Here is an 18,171-nt window from a genome sequence, read left to right as displayed (position 1 = left end):
AGGCAGGCCAGAGCAAACTCTCAAAGTATTTGAAATTTTTCAAATAGTATTTGAACCCAGGTATGGTGTCCACACAGTCAATCTGAAACTTAACGATGCCCAGCTGATGGCCAGTGGTACTTTACCCCAGAAAATCACCCAGGCTGCGTTCAGTACATAAAAACGTAATAGAACGTTAAATTGAGCGGAAACGGTGCTGTACTGAATGACCAGTTGAAAAACGGAGTGGGGTTGGGGTTCAACATGTGGTTATTGAAAAACTGTGGGGTTTGGGGTTGTGGGTTCAAAATGCACCACTGCCCTTTAAATATGTCACTCGTTGCTTCAAGCCACTCCCCGACACACCCACCGAACGGCGCAAACGTATCTCAAAGTCTGTTCAAGAACGTACAAGAATGTTTTGGGAAAACGTGTAGTTCAGTACAAACTGTTCCGCAACATAGCAAACGTTCAAGCGAACTGAACACATTCCTGATTAGCAATTAATCCCATGATGAGATAGTTGTACAAGGTCTTATGAGCGAGCTCAACAAACTTGTGCCTCAAGATGCGTCCCAAATCCCCTAAATATTGCACAACTTTTGTCCAGTAGTGCACTATGTAGGGCACAGGGTGCAGTTTGGGACGTAGCCCCTGTATTAGTGAAAAAGGGGTGCAGTTTGGGACGTAGCCCCTGTATTAGTGAAAAAGGGGTGCAGTTTGGGACGTAGCCCCTGTATTAGTGAAAAAGGGGTGCAGTTTGGGACGTAGCCCCTGTATTAGTGAAAAAGGGGTGCAGTTTGGGACGTAGCCCCTGTATTAGTGAAAAAGGGGTGCAGTTTGGGACGTAGCCCCTGTATTAGTGAAAAAGGGGTGCAGTTTGGGACGTAGCCCCTGTATTAGTGAAAAAGGGGTGCAGTTTGGGACGTAGCCCCTGTATTAGTGAAAAAGGGAGCCGTTTGGGACGTAGCCCCTGTATTAGTGAAAAAGGGGTGTGTTGTCTGTCTCCTACTTTAGCACTTTTATCGGTTGTTCCCTTTTAATCCGAGTGATGCTGTACGATGAAGAAGTGTCCATTGAAGTGAGATTGAAGGGGTGCCCCAATCCTAACCTTAATCATTAGTAGGGAAAATGCAAAACTGATCCAAGATCAGTGTCCAGGGGGCAACTTCACCCTAAACACTGTAGCGCCATGGACACTAGGGGGCAACTTCACCCTAAACACTGTAGCGCCATGGACACTAGGGGGCAACTTCACCCTAAACACTGTAGCGCCATGGACACTAGGGGGGCAACTTCACCCTAAACACTGTAGCGCCATGGACACTGGGGGGCAACTTCACCCTAAACACTGTAGCGCCATGGACACTAGGGGGCAACTTCACCTAAACACTGTAGCGCCATGGACACTAGGGGGCAACTTCACCCTAAACACTGTAGCGCCATGGACACTAGGGGGCAACTTCACCCTAAACACTGTAGCGCCATGGACACTAGGGGGCAACTTCACCCTAAACACTGTAGCGCCATGGACACTAGGGGGCAACTTCACCCTAAACACTGTAGCGCCATGGACACTAGGGGGCAACTTCACCCTAAACACTGTAGCGCCATGGACACTAGGGGGCAACTTCACCCTAAACACTGTAGCGCCATGGACACTAGGGGGCAACTTCACCCTAAACACTGTAGCGCCATGGACACTAGGGGGCAACTTCACCCTAAACACTGTAGCGCCATGGACACTAGGGGGCAACTTCACCCTAAACACTGTAGCGCCATGGACACTAGGGGGGCAACTTCACCCTAAACACTGTAGCGCCATGGACACTAGGGGGGCAACTTCACCCTAAACACTGTAGCGCCATGGACACTAGGGGGCAACTTCACCCTAAACACTGTAGCGCCATGGACACTAGGGGGGCAACTTCACCCTAAACACTGTAGCGCCATGGACACTAGGGGGCAACTTCACCCTAAACACTGTAGCGCCATGGACACTAGGGGGCAACTTCACCCTAAACACTGTAGCGCCATGGACACTAGGGGGCAACTTCACCCTAAACACTGTAGCGCCATGGACACTAGGGGGCAACTTCACCCTAAACACTGTAGCGCCATGGACACTAGGGGGCAACTTCACCCTAAACACTGTAGCGCCATGGACACTAGGGGGCAACTTCACCCTAAACACTGTAGCGCCATGGACACTAGGGGGGCAACTTCACCCTAAACACTGTAGCGCCATGGACACTAGGGGGCAACTTCACCCTAAACACTGTGGCGCCATGGACACTAGGGGGGCAACTTCACCCTAAACACTGTAGCGCCATGGACACTAGGGGGCAACTTCACCCTAAACACTGTAGCGCCATGGACACTAGGGGGCAACTTCACCCTAAACACTGTAGCGCCATGGACACTAGGGGGCAACTTCACCCTAAACACTGTAGCGCCATGGACACTAGGGGGGCAACTTCACCCTAAACACTGTAGCGCCATGGACACTAGGGGGCAACTTCACCCTAAACACTGTAGCGCCATGGACACTAGGGGGGCAACTTCACCCTAAACACTGTAGCGCCATGGACACTAGGGGGCAACTTCACCCTAAACACTGTAGCGCCATGGACACTAGGGGGCAACTTCACCCTAAACACTGTAGCGCCATGGACACTAGGGGGCAACTTCACCCTAAACACTGTAGCGCCATGGACACTAGGGGGCAACTTCACCCTAAACACTGTAGCGCCATGGACACTAGGGGGGCAACTTCACCCTAAACACTGTAGCGCCATGGACACTAGGGGGCAACTTCACCCTAAACACTGTAGCGCCATGGACACTAGGGGGGCAACTTCACCCTAAACACTGTAGCGCCATGGACACTAGGGGGCAACTTCACCCTAAACACTGTAGCGCCATGGACACTAGGGGGCAACTTCACCCTAAACACTGTAGCGCCATGGACACTAGGGGGCAACTTCACCCTAAACACTGTAGCGCCATGGACACTAGGGGGCAACTTCACCCTAAACACTGTAGCGCCATGGACACTAGGGGGCAACTTCACCCTAAACACTGTAGCGCCATGGACACTAGGGGGCAACTTCACCCTAAACACTGTAGCGCCATGGACACTAGGGGGCAACTTCACCCTAAACACTGTAGCGCCATGGACACTAGGGGGCAACTTCACCCTAAACACTGTAGCGCCATGGACACTAGGGGGCAACTTCACCCTAAACACTGTAGCGCCATGGACACTAGGGGGGCAACTTCACCCTAAACACTGTAGCGCCATGGACACTAGGGGGGCAACTTCACCCTAAACACTGTAGCGCCATGGACACTAGGGGGCAACTTCACCCTAAACACTGTAGCGCCATGGACACTAGGGGGCAACTTCACCCTAAACACTGTAGCGCCATGGACACTAGGGGGCAACTTCACCCTAAACACTGTAGCGCCATGGACACTAGGGGGCAACTTCACCCTAAACACTGTAGCGCCATGGACACTAGGGGGCAACTTCACCCTAAACACTGTAGCGCCATGGACACTAGGGGGCAACTTCACCCTAAACACTGTAGCGCCATGGACACTAGGGGGCAACTTCACCCTAAACACTGTAGCGCCATGGACACTAGGGGGCAACTTCACCCTAAACACTGTAGCGCCATGGACACTAGGGGGCAACTTCACCCTAAACACTGTAGCGCCATGGACACTAGGGGGGCAACTTCACCCTAAACACTGTAGCGCCATGGACACTAGGGGGCAACTTCACCCTAAACACTGTAGCGCCATGGACACTAGGGGGCAACTTCACCCTAAACACTGTAGCGCCATGGACACTAGGGGGCAACTTCACCCTAAACACTGTAGCGCCATGGACACTAGGGGGCAACTTCACCCTAAACACTGTAGCGCCATGGACACTAGGGGGCAACTTCACCCTAAACACTGTAGCGCCATGGACACTAGGGGGCAACTTCACCCTAAACACTGTAGCGCCATGGACACTAGGGGGCAACTTCACCCTAAACACTGTAGCGCCATGGACACTAGGGGGCAACTTCACCCTAAACACTGTAGCGCCATGGACACTAGGGGGCAACTTCACCCCTAAACACTGTAGCGCCATGGACACTAGGGGGCAACTTCACCCCTAAACACTGTAGCGCCATGGACACTAGGGGGCAACTTCACCCTAAACACTGTAGCGCCATGGACACTAGGGGGGCAACTTCACCCTAAACACTGTAGCGCCATGGACACTAGGGGGCAACTTCACCCTAAACACTGTAGCGCCATGGACACTAGGGGGCAACTTCACCCTAAACACTGTAGCGCCATGGACACTAGGGGGCAACTTCACCCTAAACACTGTAGCGCCATGGACACTAGGGGGGCAACTTCACCCTAAACACTGTAGCGCCATGGACACTAGGGGGCAACTTCACCCTAAACACTGTAGCGCCATGGACACTAGGGGGGCAACTTCACCCTAAACACTGTAGCGCCATGGACACTAGGGGGCAACTTCACCCTAAACACTGTAGCGCCATGGACAATGTTTTACTTCTTCTCTGAATGAATTAGCATTAGAGAGCTGCTCTGGGGTCAGGTTGTCGCCACACTTTCCAAAATCAAATCATTTTCTATTTGTCTCATGCTTGGTAAACAATATGTGGAGACTTACAGTGAAACTTATGGGCCCTTACGAACAATGCAGAGAGAAAGAAACATGGAGAAATAATAGAAAAGTAATAACAGGTAATAATAATAATAATAATAATAATAATAATAATAATAAAAAGTAATAATAAATCATAATAAAATACACAATGAGTAACTCTAACTTGGCTATATACACGGGGTACCAGTTCACCTGGAGAAGATTGACCCCAAGAGACACATGAAAGAAGGGGTGTGTTATGATGAGCCTCTGTTGGTTGTCATGGACAAAGTGGAGGTTTTATTGGTAGAAACAGTAGGATAAATACACGTGTACAGTGCATTCGGAAAGTATTCAGACCCCTTGACTTTTTCCACATTTTGTTACGTTACAGTCTTATTCTAAAATGGATTTAAAAAAATTATAAAAAATCCCTCATCTACACACAATACCCCTTAATGACAAAGCAAAAAAAATAAGAGTTTTTTGTGTACAAATGTATAAAGAAATACAAAACTCAAATATCACATTTACATAAGTATTCAGACCTTTTACTCAGTACTTTGTTGAAGCGCCTTTGGCAGCGATTACAGCCTCGAGTCTTCTTGGGTGTGACGCTACAAGCTTGGCACACCTGTATTTGGGGATTTTCTCCCATTCTTCTCTGCAGATCCTCTCAAGCTCTGTCAGATTGGATGGGGAGCGTCGCTGCACAGCTATTTTCAGTTCTCTCCAGAGATGTTCGATTGGGTTCAAGTCCAGGCTCTGGCTGGGCCACTGAAGGACATTCAGAGACTTGTCCCGAAGCCATTCCTGCGTTGTCTTGGCTGTGTGCTTAGGGTTGTTGTCCTGACTAGTCTCCCAGTCCCTGCCGCTGAAAAACATCCCCACAGCATGATGCCGCCACCACCATGCTTCACTGTAGGAATGGTATTGGCCAGGTGATGAGCGGTGCCTGGTTTCCTCCAGACGTGACGCTTGGCATTCAGGCCAAAGAGTTCAATCTTGGTTTCATCAGACCAGATAATCTTGTTTCTCATGTTCTGAGAGTCCTTTAGCTGTCTGTCATGTGCCCATTTACTGAGGAGTGGCTTCTCTACCATAAAGGCCTGATTGGTGGAGTGCTGCAGAGATGGTTGTCCTTCTGGAAGGTTCTCCCATCTCCACAGAGGAACTCTGGAGCTCTGTTAGAGTGACCATCGGGTTCTTGTTCACCTCCCTGACCAAGACCTTCTCCCCCGATTTCTCTGTTTGGCCGGGTGGCCAGCTCACTGTGTTCTTGGGGACCTTCAATGCTGCAGATATTTTTTGGTACCCTTCCCCAGATCTGTGCCTTGACACAATCTTGTCTCTGAGCTCTACGGATAATTCCTTCGACATCATGGCTTGGTTTTTGCTCTAACATGCAATGTAAACTGTGGGACCTTATATAGACAGGTGTGTACCTTTCCAAATCATGTCCAATCAATTGAATTTACCACAGGTGGACTCCAATCAAGTTGTAGAAACATCTCAAAGATGATCAATGGAAACAGGATGCACTTGAGCTCAATTTCGAGTCTCATAGCAAAGGGTCTGAATACTTATGTAAATAAGATAATTTCTTTATTACTTAATGTTTTGCCAAAAAAATCTAACAACCTGTTTTCGCTTTGTCATTATGGGGTATTGTGTGTAGATTGATGAGAAAAAAATAATATTTAATCCATTTTAAAATAAGGCTATAATCTTAACAAAATGTGGAAAAAGTCAAGGGGTCTGAATACTGTCCGAATGCACTGTACACACACACGCGCACACACACACACACACACACACACACACACACATGCACACACACTGTAGCGCAAACAATGCTGGGTGGGTAAATGGGTGTTTTTGCATGTCATCATAAACAGGACTACCAGGTTATTCAGGCAAGGTGATACAACCCCTTACATCAGCCAAGACATGCTCCATTCATGTGCTTTACAACTTAAAGGGGAAGTTCAGTATTTTACTTGTTCTTTATGGTTCCTCACCCTGAAAGTAGTGAAGGGGAGGAGCCATCTAACGTTACGTTTTAAAATACTGAACTTCCCCTTTAGACAGGTCCTAGTTTACTAGTGGAGCGTTTAGTTGTTTTATTGCATTGGTCTTGGTGTAGGCTGAAGTTGCCTCTGGACACTGATCTAGGGTCAGTTAAGCATGTTCCCCTCTAATGGTTAAGGTTAGGATTGGGGGAGGGGAGGCTGATCCTAGATCTGTATCTAGGGGGAAACTTCACCCAGGACCCATTTATCTTTTTCATCCATTTCCTGTCATGCTCTCTTCCCACCAAAACCGACCTCCTTCTGCTCATAAATTAAATAGTTGTTACCACAGTATTCTTTTATATATTTAACCTCTATTTAAACAAGTCTTATTGAGATGAACTATCTTTTTCCCAGAGGAGACTTGGCCAAAAGGCATGAAATACAAAACCGAGCCAGTATAAGGAATACACACCACGGTTAAATAAAAACCAACATTGATGATGACTTCAAGTATTGAGAATATTCCTGAAGCATTTTGTAACGTTATTACCAATTATTCTTTATATTCACAAGCAATTTCTACAAAAAAGGAGTAGATCGGCATCCATATATGTATTATTTCACATTTAAGTAATTTAGCAGACGGTCTTATCCAGAGCGACTTACAGTAGTGAGTGCATACATTTTTTCATACTTTGTCAAACTGGTCCCCCGTGGAAGTCGAACCCACAACTCTGGCGTTGCAAGCGCCATGCTCTACCAACTGAACCATTAACGGTATATTATCGCCAACCATGCTATATTATTTACGGTGTTAGTTATAAATAGAGGCTCTGCTTGTATCTAACATGCCATTGACTCCATTTCCCATCAGGCTGAGGGGGAGAAGGAGCACAAGGTGCACATGGCCGTGGGGAACGGGCTCCGGCAGGACGTGTGGCGGGAGTTCCACCGGCGCTTTGGCGAGATCCGCATGTGCGAGCTCTACGGGTCCACAGAGGGCAACCTGTGTTTCATGAACCACATCGGCAAGATCGGAGCTGTGGGCCGCTCCAACTTCTTCTACAAGGTGAGAGGTTACAATATGTTTTTCCAACCTGGCAACCCATTGTATGGAAATTCAAAAGCTGGCTTATGTTTGAACAAATTAATTCTAGATAACTATGTATTTTTTTTATCAGAGTTTCCCCTTTATGCATTTTGCAGCGGCGCACCACCGATGCTAAATTGTGGCTGCCACTGCAAAACATTTTTTTTATTATAATAAAAATATATATATCTGCCACCGCTGTTCAAAAATATCCTAGCGGAAACACTGATTGTATCATGCCCAACGTCGGCCCCCACTAGGGGCATGTTTCCCAGACACCTATTAAGGCTAGCCCTTGACAAAAAGAAACTCGATGGAGAATCTCTTTAGCCCTTGACATGATAGTACTAACAAACATGGCCCCGAACAGAACAAGGGCATTGGATGCAATGGAATTCATCCTAGTAGGAACTCACTTACTCAGACACCTAGAGATAATATAACTAATTAATTAATTAATTAAGAAATATAATACAAAAACATGAACTATTTAATTGTTCTAAATAATGATTACTGCCCTTGACTGAACATTGGATCCAGAATATTAGAATGGTCTCTAAATCCGAAAGTTATTTTTTAAAGTTAATTTATCCTTATAAACCCAACGCTGGTCCCTTCACAATTTCAATAATGGGCTGTCTCCTAAATCAGTGTTTCCCAACCCTGGTCCTCGATTACCCTCAACAGCACACATTTTTATTGTAACCCTGGACAAGCACACCTGATTCAACTTTTCAACTAATCATCAAGCCCTCAATGAGGTTTGCTTGTCCAGGGCTACAACAAAACGGTGTACTGTTGGGGGGTACTGGAGGACTGGAGATGGGAAACACTGTCTTAAATGACACACTATTCCCTATATAGTGCACTACTTTTGACCAGAGTAGTGGACTATATAGGGGATAGGGTGTCATTTGGGACGCAGCCATGGTCTTTATTCCTCCTCAGTGTTTATGACATCATGGACATCACTAGAAATACTAGTAGGAAAGGAATCTGTGTCGTGCTTGTTTCACTCTGTACCAGTGTGTGTGTGTGTGTGGTGTGTTGTTTGTGTCAGTGTGTGCGTGTCTGTGGTGTGTTGTCTGTGTCAGTGTGTGTGTGTGTCTGTGGTGTGTTGTTTGTGTCAGTGTGTGCGTGTCTGTGGTGTGTTGTCTGTGTCAGTGTGTGTGTGTCTGTGGTGTGTTGTTTGTGTCAGTGTGTGTGTGTGTCTGTGGTGTGTTGTCAGTGTGTGTGTGTCTGTGGTGTGTTGTCTGTGTCAGTGTGTGTGTGTGTGTGTGTGTGTGTGTGTCTGTGGTGTGTTGTCTGTGTCAGTGTGTGTGTGTCTGTGGTGTGTTGTCTGTGTCTGTCAGTGTGTGTGTCTGTGGTGTGTTGTCTGTGTCAGTGTGGGTGTGTCTGTGGTGTGTTGTTTGTGTCAGTGTGTGTGTGTCTGTGGTGTGTTGTCTGTGTCAGTGTGTGTGTGTCTGTTGTGTGTTGTCTGTGTCAGTGTGTGTGTCTGGTGTGTTGTTTGTGTCAGTGTGTGTGCGTGTCTGTGGTGTGTTGTCAGTGTGTGTGTCTGTGGTGTGTTGTCTGTCAGTGTGTGTGTCTGTGGTGTGTTGTCTGTGTCAGTGTGGGTGTGTCTGTGGTGTGTTGTTTGTGTCAGTGTGTGTGTGTCTGTGGTGTGTTGTCTGTGTCAGTGTGTGTGTGTCTGTGGTGTGTTGTCTGTGTCAGTGTGTATATGTCTGTGGTGTGTTGTCTCTGTCAGTGTGTGTGTCTGTGGTGTGTTGTTTGTGTCAGTGTGTGTGCTAGTCTGTGGTGTGTTGTCAGTGTGTGTGCGTGTCTGTGGTGTGTTGTCTGTGTCAGTGTGTGTGTGTCTGTGATGTGTTGTCTGTGTCAGTGTGTGTGCGTGTCTGTGGTGTGTTGTCTGTGTCAGTGTGTGTGTGTGTCTGTGGTGTGTTGTCTGTGTCAGTGTGTGTGTGTCTGTGGTGTGTTGTCTGTGTCAGTGTGTGTGTCTGTGGTGTGTTGTCTGTCAGTGTGTGTGCGTGTCTGTGGTGTGTTGTCTGTGTCAGTGTGTGTGTCTGTAGTGTGTTGTCTGTGTCAGTGTGTGTGTGTGTCTGTGGTGTGTTGTCTGTGTCAGTGTGTGTGTGTCTGTGGTGTGTTGTCTGTGTCAGTGTGTGTGTCTGTGGTGTGCTGTCTGTGTCAGTGTGTGTGCGTGTCTGTGGTGTGTTGTCTGTGTCAGTGTGTGTGTGTTTGTGGTGTGTTGTCTGTGGTGTGTTGTCTGTGTCAGTGTGTGTGTCTGTGGTGTGTTGTCTGTGTCAGTGTGTGTGTCTGTGGTGTGTTGTCTGTGTCAGTGTGTGTGTCTGTGGTGTGTTGTCTGTGTCAGTGTGTGTGTCTGTGGTGTGCTGTCTGTATCTGTGTCTGTGTATGCTGTGCTCCTGGCACTCATCCAACAAGGATCAAAGATTACTGGGTTTACTATGAGGTGAGCCATATTAGTTTAAAACATGCCTGACTTCTCCCTAAGCGGTCTTAATGCTCTCTCTCCTCCACACTGTAGAGAGAGAGAGAGAAACAGCAGAGTCAGTGTTGTTTGAAACATGGGCCTTAATGCTGTCTCCCCTCCACACTGTAGAGAGAGAGAGAGAAACAGCAGAGTCAGTGTTGTCTGAAACATGGGCTCAGTTCAAATACAAAAAGAAAAGCCGTCCTACCTTCCTTCCTTCAAGGTAATCACTGAAGACATGATTTAATTTAATTGAACTGAATTGAATTGAATTAATAAAATCAATGTAGTTTAGCTGAGGATCAGTGGTTCCTTCAAGGTAGGAAGGATGGACCACTCTGGTATTTGAGGGCATTGTTATTTCACTGTCCGCAAATAATTAAATTATTTCAAACCAACCCAGGTAAATTGATTCTCAAGCCTTTCTGTAACTTGATTTATTCAAAAGCATGAAAACAAGAGACACTGCAGCCCTCGATGAATAGACTTATGTACCACTATTTTAAACCATTAAACATCACATAACAATGGTTACTGCACATAACATAGATTACCTAGCACTGCCCATCTTTACTGGTCAGTGAGTTCCCTGAACTCCTCGTAACGCAGAACTCTGGTTAGACAAGGACTTAAAGGTGCATAAATAGCTACACCATTTCCTGGTTGCAAACATTATATTAGTTTGCCTAATTTCAGTTTATGTGACAAAACAAACAATGTATAGTATAGAGAATCATTGTACCATCTAAACCACAGTGAAATATATTTTCAATAACCACAAATATTGTATTTTCAGCTGTTTGAAGCTGGTGTACAAAACCAAAAGTAAAAAAAACTCAAATTAAGAACATAGAATCATAGAAATAGAACAGATCTACCGCTTCTTAGACCTGCTTTCAATGAGAATAACAGATCTATAACTCACACAACTCAGATTCTATGCGAATTTGGTCCGGTCGCACAAAAAGTTACATATTGCAGCTTTAAACGACTTAAAAAGGAAAAACATGGCTACTTGACTTCACCTGAGTGCTCTTAGACTTAAAGAATAGGTTAAGTAATGCTGTATTAGGTAGGCATTGTAATCACTGTTACATCTCAGGGGGCATGTGGGGTGACAAAGAGAACCTATAGGGAGAGGAGATGAATGGTGCAGAGTGCTGGAGTTTTGGACTAGTGGTAGTTGTCTCCTGTATCTGTCTCCTGTATCTGTCTCCTGTATCTGTCTCCTGTATCTGTCTCCTGTATCTGTCTGCCCCCTTTTACAGTCCCACTGTCGCTGTCCATAAAAACAATAAATTACTGAAAATGTAAATGTATTGGTGCAGAGACTAGCTCTAAATAAAGGAATCTCCTATACGCATTTAGATTCAGTGCAAGTTGAGTTTAGCAGTACTGTATTGCTACTGTACCTCAGCATTGTAAAAACATAACTTCAATTAAATATTTACTCCTAGTCTCCTACATGGTTTTTGCTCTTTCAATTGGAATATTTATGTCACACCTTGCACATGCTCAGTGTGTGTGTAACTGGAACCTATTATTAAAGTGATCTATAGCAAAGTCAGGAGGGGGTTGCTGGCCAGAGCGGGGATTGAACCCGACAATCCTGTGCTTACCAGGCCAACGCTCAACCGACTACGCCACCAGAATCGGGAACATACGTTGTGACGTACGCTAATTTAAACAACATGGCAGCTACAGTGCCCTCCTGCACAGCGACATAGTAAGGGCTGTATGCCAACAAAATGCTATATATAGTATCACTGAGACATATAAATATATATATATATATATATATATATATATATATATATATATATATATATATATATATATATATATATAATATATATATATATATATATAACTCTGTATATCTGTCATTATAAGCACTAGTATAGTAGGGTAAGGTTACTTAGGATTAATCTTACCTTAATCTTACATGAACTATTCTTAGGCTGGTCTCACTACTCAAGCCTCTTGACCCAGAAACCAACTTACAAAACCTTTTTAAGTTTACAAAACAAGGTAAAAAATCAGTTGGTGGCACACATTGTGATTTATCTAACGGCTTGTGAATGCTCTAGTTAGTCGTCTAGTAACTGAAATTCTGTTGCAGGGTATTTGGCATCCGTCTGGATTATAATTTGTGGATGTTGAAGTGAATTTGATAGACCTCCATTTACAACTAAACTAGATGTTGTTACTGCCCTGGTCCTTTGGTCATCCATAATGTCAAAGTGGAATTATGCTTTTCAAAAATTTTACAAATGTATTAAAGATGAAAAGCTGAAATGTGCTTAACAAGTCACGTTGTAAGTTGCATGTGTGCAATAATAGTGTTTAACAAAAGTCCTTGTTGTCCTACATCCATGAAAATGCAACACAATCCGGCACAATGTTTATCCGAACGCTACTTTGTTCGGGGAGTAGCTGTGACCATAAATAACTATCTCGCCTTGGAAAAGTATAGTTATTGGAACAAATTGTATAAAAAAAATCACCAAATCCCTGTCGACTTGTGTAGCTAGTGCATTGGGAGTTCAGGCTGGCTTATGAAAAGTTGGGGTGGTTTGTGGTGATGGGAATTTCTCAGGAACAAATTACAATTTCATATAAAGACCAAATGATGATTAAGTCATTTGATGAGCCAATCGGTGGACTTGTTCGCCAGATGTACAGTGCCTTCAGAAATAATTCACACCCCTTGACTTTTTCCACATTTGGTTGTGTTACATCCTGCATTTAAATTGATTAAATTGAGCTTTTGTGTCACTGGCCTACACACAATACCCCATTATGTCAAAATGGAATTATATGTTTTTACAAATGTTTACAACTCTGTGTGCAATAATAGTGTTTAACATGATTTTTAAATGACTACATTATCTCTGTACCCCACACATACAATTATCTGTAAGGTCCCTCAGTCGAGCAGTGAATTTCAAACAGATTCAACCACAAAGCTCTGTCAAATTGGTTATTAATAATTGCTAGACAACCATTTTCAGGTCTTGTCATAGATTTTCAAGTAGATTTAAGTCAAAACTGTAACTCGGCCACTCAGGAACATTCACTGTCTTCTTGTTAAGTGTAGGATTGGCCTTGTGTTTTAGGTTATTGTCCTGCTGAAAGGTGAATTCATCTCCCAGGATCTGTTGGAAAGCAGACTGAACCAGGTTTTCCTCTAGGATTTTGCCTGTGCTTAGCTCCATTCCGTTTATTTTTTATCCTGAAAAACTCCCCAGTTCGTAACGATTACATGTATACCCATAACATGATGCAGCCACCACTATGCTTGAAAATATGAAGCGTGGTACTCAGTAATGTGTTGTATTGAATTTGCCCCAAACATAACACTTTGTATTCAGGACAAAAAGTGAATTGCTTTGTCACATTTGTTGCAGTATTGAGTGACTTGTTGCAAACAGGATTCATGTTTTGGAATATTTTCTGGACAGGCTTCCTTCTTTTCTCTCTGTCAATTAGGTTAGTATTGTGGAGTAAATACAATGTTGTTGATCCATCCTCAGTTTTCTCCCATCACAGCCATTAAACTCTGTAACTGTTTTAAAGACACCGTTGGCCTCATGGTGAAATCCCTGAGTGGTTTCCTCCCTCCCCGGCAACTGAGTTAGGAAGGATGCCTGTATCTTTGTAGTTACAGGATGTACTGATACACCATCCAAAGTGGAATTAATAACTTCACAATGCTCAAAGGAATTTTCGATGTCTGCTTTTTTTTTAACCCTTTTACCAATAGTTGTCCTTCTTTGCGAGGCATTGGAAAACCTCCCTGGTCTTTGTGGTTGAATCTGTGTTTCATTCAGGCTTACCAGAACAAAGTGGTTGAATACTTTATTGACTCAAGACATTTCAGCTTTTCAATTTTTATTCATTTGTACCGTCTGTCTAAATTCAGTTAAGCACAAATGTAAACAAGGTTTGCGTCCCAAATGTCACCCTATTCCCTATATAGTGCACTTCTGTTGACCAGTGCGCTGTAGGCCCTAGTCAAAAGGAGTGGTCAAAAGGAGTGGTCAAAAGGAGTGGACCATATAATGAAAGGGTGCCATTTGCAAAACAGACAATGATGTTAGTTTTGCTGACAGTTTTGTTTATCCTCCCTTACTGTGGAATGTGACTACAGAATGTGTGACTGTGGAATGTGACTACAGAATGTGTGACTGTGGAATGTGACTACAGCATGTGGGACTGTGGAATATGACTACAGAATGTGTGACTGTGGAATATGACTACAGAATGTGTGACTGTGGAATGTCCTCTTTTAAGTGAAGTTTTTAATGCACAACCTTTTATTAGTAACACAGGGTACCTACATAGGGCCTTTAATGCATTCATAACCAATACATAATGCATTCATAAAACAGTACATCAGCGTAAAGTGTTACCCTTAAAGTATTACCCATGTATTCATGTTTACTCTGCTTCATCCCATTACTATTCATGTGTTACTGATCCCTCAGAGACTTCCCTGTGGGCTCTGGTCAAAAGTAGTGCACTATGTAGGGAATAGGGTGCCATTTGGGACGTAAGCCTTTCTCTAAGAATGAATGTCTGGTTTGAGTTTTATCTAAAAGGAAGTTGCAGAATCCGACCTGTTTTGCTAACCCTAAACAGAGGAGCTTTGTGTGCCAGACTCAATCTTTCCATTTAAATTAGCGCGCGCACTAATAGCACTGGAAAACATTTCTTGGAAAGCTCAGAAATTAGCATTATCCATTGCGTTACACTGCCAAAGTGAGGGGTTTTCTGACCAAATGAGCTTTTGGATTTGAGTCAGGAGAGAGGTTATGCTACGGGTTAATCCACATATTTGATATCATAGGCTACACACTGCAATAGGGGTGATGTGAAGGAGTTGTTTGAAGGTATGTGTGAGAGAGTGGTTTTCAATGCTTAAGAAACTAACGTCTGGATTTGTGTGTGTGTGAAGGTGTGTGTGAAGGTGTGTGTGTGTGTGTGTGTGTGTGTGTGTGTGGTGTGTGTACAGACTCCCTGGAATTAAAGGTATTCATGGTGTGGGTGTTTTTGTGTATATGTGCTTTGAAAACAGAAGTACCGTATTGCAGAGGGCATGCAACAACAGGAAGATAATTGATTAAATCAGATTTGTAGAACTACTTAAAAACGAACACATTCTAAAAATGGAATATCGAAAGAAATGAAGCATTTGCTACCTTTTTTCTTTTTAATTCCATAAGGGAAACAATGTAGCTGTTTAATGGGAACGTAAGCTCCCACAGCACATACAGTATTTCTCAAGAATTCTGACTTTCTATGGCAATGGCCTTGTGCAACGGCCCATACAGTAATGATGTAAGGAAGGAATGCTTTGAACCAGGGGTTGGAACCGGCTCAGGGAACAGAACAGAAAACCAGAAAATAACCAGTTTTTTTTTCGAGGAACAGAACCAGAACTGAGAACGAAGGTGATCTATACGGTTCTGTAACCGGTTAATAAGGTTATTTTACGTTCCGGGCATTTTTTTTCCAGTCCTTCCGCAGAGGTAGGGGGGCCAGCAGGCCAGAGGTGGATGAACGCAATGCCCTCGTTTGGGTGTAGGGACTGATCAGAGCCTGAAGGTACGGAGGTGCCGTTCCCCTCACAGCTCCGTAGGCAAGCACCATGGTCTTGTAGCAGATGCGAGCTTCAACTGGAAGCCAGTGGAGTGTGCGGAGGAGCGGGGTGACGTGAGAGAACTTGGGAAGGTTGAACACCAGACGGGCTGCGGCGTTCTGGATGAGTTGTAGGGGTTTAATGGCACAGGCAGGGAGCCCAGCCAACAGCGAGTTGCAGTAATCCAGACGGGAGATGACAAGTGCCTGGATTAGGACCTGTGCTGCTTCCTGTGTAAGGTAGGGTCATACTCTGCGAATGTTGTAGAGCATGAACCTACAGGATCGGGTCACCGCCTTGATGTTAGCGGAGAACGACAGGGTGTTGTCCAGGGTCACGCCAAGGCTCTTTGCACTCTGGGAGGAGGACACAACGGAGTTGTCAACCGTGATGGTGAGATCATGGAACGGGCAGTCCTTCCCCGGGAGGAAGAGCAGCTCTGTCTTGCCGAGGTTCAGCTTGAGGTGGTGATCCGTCATCCACACTGATATGTCTGCCAGACATGCAGAGATGCGATTCGCCACCTGGTAATCAGAAGGGGGAAAGGAGAAGATTAATTGTGTGTCGTCTGCGTAGCAATGATAGGAGAGGCCATGTGAGGATATGACAGAGCCAAGTGACTTGGTGTATAGCGAGAATAGGAGAGGGCCTAGAACTGAGCCCTGGGGAACACCAGTTGTGAGAGCACGTGGTGCGGAGACAGATTCTCGCCACGCCACCTGGTAGGAGCGACCTGACAGGTAGGACGCAATCCAAGAGTGAGCCGCACCGGAGATGCCCAACTCGGAGAGGGTGGAGAGGAGGATCTGATGGTTCACAGTATCAAAGGCACCAGATAGGTCTAGAAGGACGAGAACAGAGGAGAGAGAGTTAGCTTTAGCAGTGCGGAGAGCCTCCGTGACACAGAGAAGAGCAGTCTCAGTTGAATGACCAGTCTTGAAACCTGACTGGTTTGGATCAAAGAAGGTCATTCTGAGAGGGATAGCAAGAGAGTTAAAGCTAAAGACGGCACGCTCAAGAGTTTTGGAGAGAAAAGAAAGAAGGGATACTGGTCTGTAGTTGTTGACATCGGAGGGATCGAGTGTAGGTTTTTTGAGAAGGGGTGCAACTCTCGCTCTCTTGAAGACGGAAGGGACGTAGCCAGCGGTCAAGGATGAGTTGATGAGCGAGGTGAGGTAAGGGAGAAGGTCTCCGGAAATGGTCTGGTGAAGAGAGGAGGGGATAGGGTCAAGCGGGCAGGTTGTTGGGCGGCCGGCCGTCACAAGTCGCAAGATTTCATCTGGAGAGAGAGGGGAGAAAGAAGTCAAAGCATAGGGTAGGGCAGTGTGAGCAGGACCAGTGGTGTCATTTGACTTAACAAACGAGGATCGGATGTCGTCAACCTTCTTTTCAAAATGGTTGACGAAAACATCCACAGGTAGGGAGGAATGGGGGGGATGGGAAGAGATGATAGGATGGAAGAGGAGAGAGTAGCGGGAGAGAGAGAGCGAAGGTTGCGACGGCGCAATACCATCTGAGTAGTGTTGGAGGAGAGCGAGAGAGAAAAGGATACAAAGTAGTGGTCGGAGACATGGAGGGGAGTTGCAGTGAGATTAGTAGAAGAACAGCATCTAGTAAAGATGAGGTCAAGCGGGGACGGTGAGAAGGTGAGGTCAAAAGAGGAGAGGAGTGGAAAGAAGGAGGCAGAGAGAAATGAGTCAAAGGTAGATGTAGGGAGGTTAAAGTCACCCAGAACTGTGAGGGGTGAGCCATCCTCAGGAAAGGAACTTATCAAGGCGTCAAGCTTGCTAGCATACTAGCTAGCCATTGCTCTCTGCCAACGAAAAACCCCTCCTTCCACGGCACGAACACACAGAGAGAGCCAAGCTAACGTTAACTAGTCACCCATGTCCCTAATTCCCTTGAACGACTCTGGTTACCAGTATGTAAAAACAAAACACAAATGTAGGTTATAGCTTACCCTTAGTAGCTACTGTTAGCCAGTTAAGTGCAAAGCTAGCCACTGAATCGATTCAGCCAGTTCGCGTCTGTTCGCTAGGTCGTTCCAGCTATTGTTTAGTTAGCTATCCAGGTAGCAACAAGCTAGCTACATTTTGAGTACAGTAGCTACTAACTATCTAACGTTAACGCTTCAGATAATGATGTTAGAAAAAGAGCTGAATGGTAGGCAGCTAGCTGGCATAATTACAGGTACTCTTAAGCGTGAAATAACATCCACAGGTAACTATTAACAACTATCCACAGTTGCTAATAGTTACCAGTAGCTACCCGCTAGCTAGT

At 45.2% G+C, this 18,171-nt stretch overlaps 1 protein-coding gene across 1 annotated transcript in view; it reads left to right on the top strand.

Annotated features, from left to right (window-relative positions):
- slc27a6 (solute carrier family 27 member 6) overlaps positions 1–18,171 on the top strand; it is a 41,046-nt gene that overhangs the window by 15,505 nt on the left and 7,370 nt on the right. The window contains exon 5 of the mRNA XM_041897339.2: positions 7,550–7,744. Coding sequence (XP_041753273.2) covers positions 7,550–7,744 — 195 coding nt within the window. The remainder of the gene's footprint in view (positions 1–7,549; positions 7,745–18,171) is intronic.

Source organism: Coregonus clupeaformis, chromosome 15 (genome assembly GCF_020615455.1).
Source record: "Coregonus clupeaformis isolate EN_2021a chromosome 15, ASM2061545v1, whole genome shotgun sequence".
Classification (NCBI taxonomy): domain Eukaryota; kingdom Metazoa; phylum Chordata; class Actinopteri; order Salmoniformes; family Salmonidae; genus Coregonus; species Coregonus clupeaformis.
Note: the sequence above shows the minus strand (reverse complement) of the source record. Positions and strands in the feature narration are given on the sequence as shown.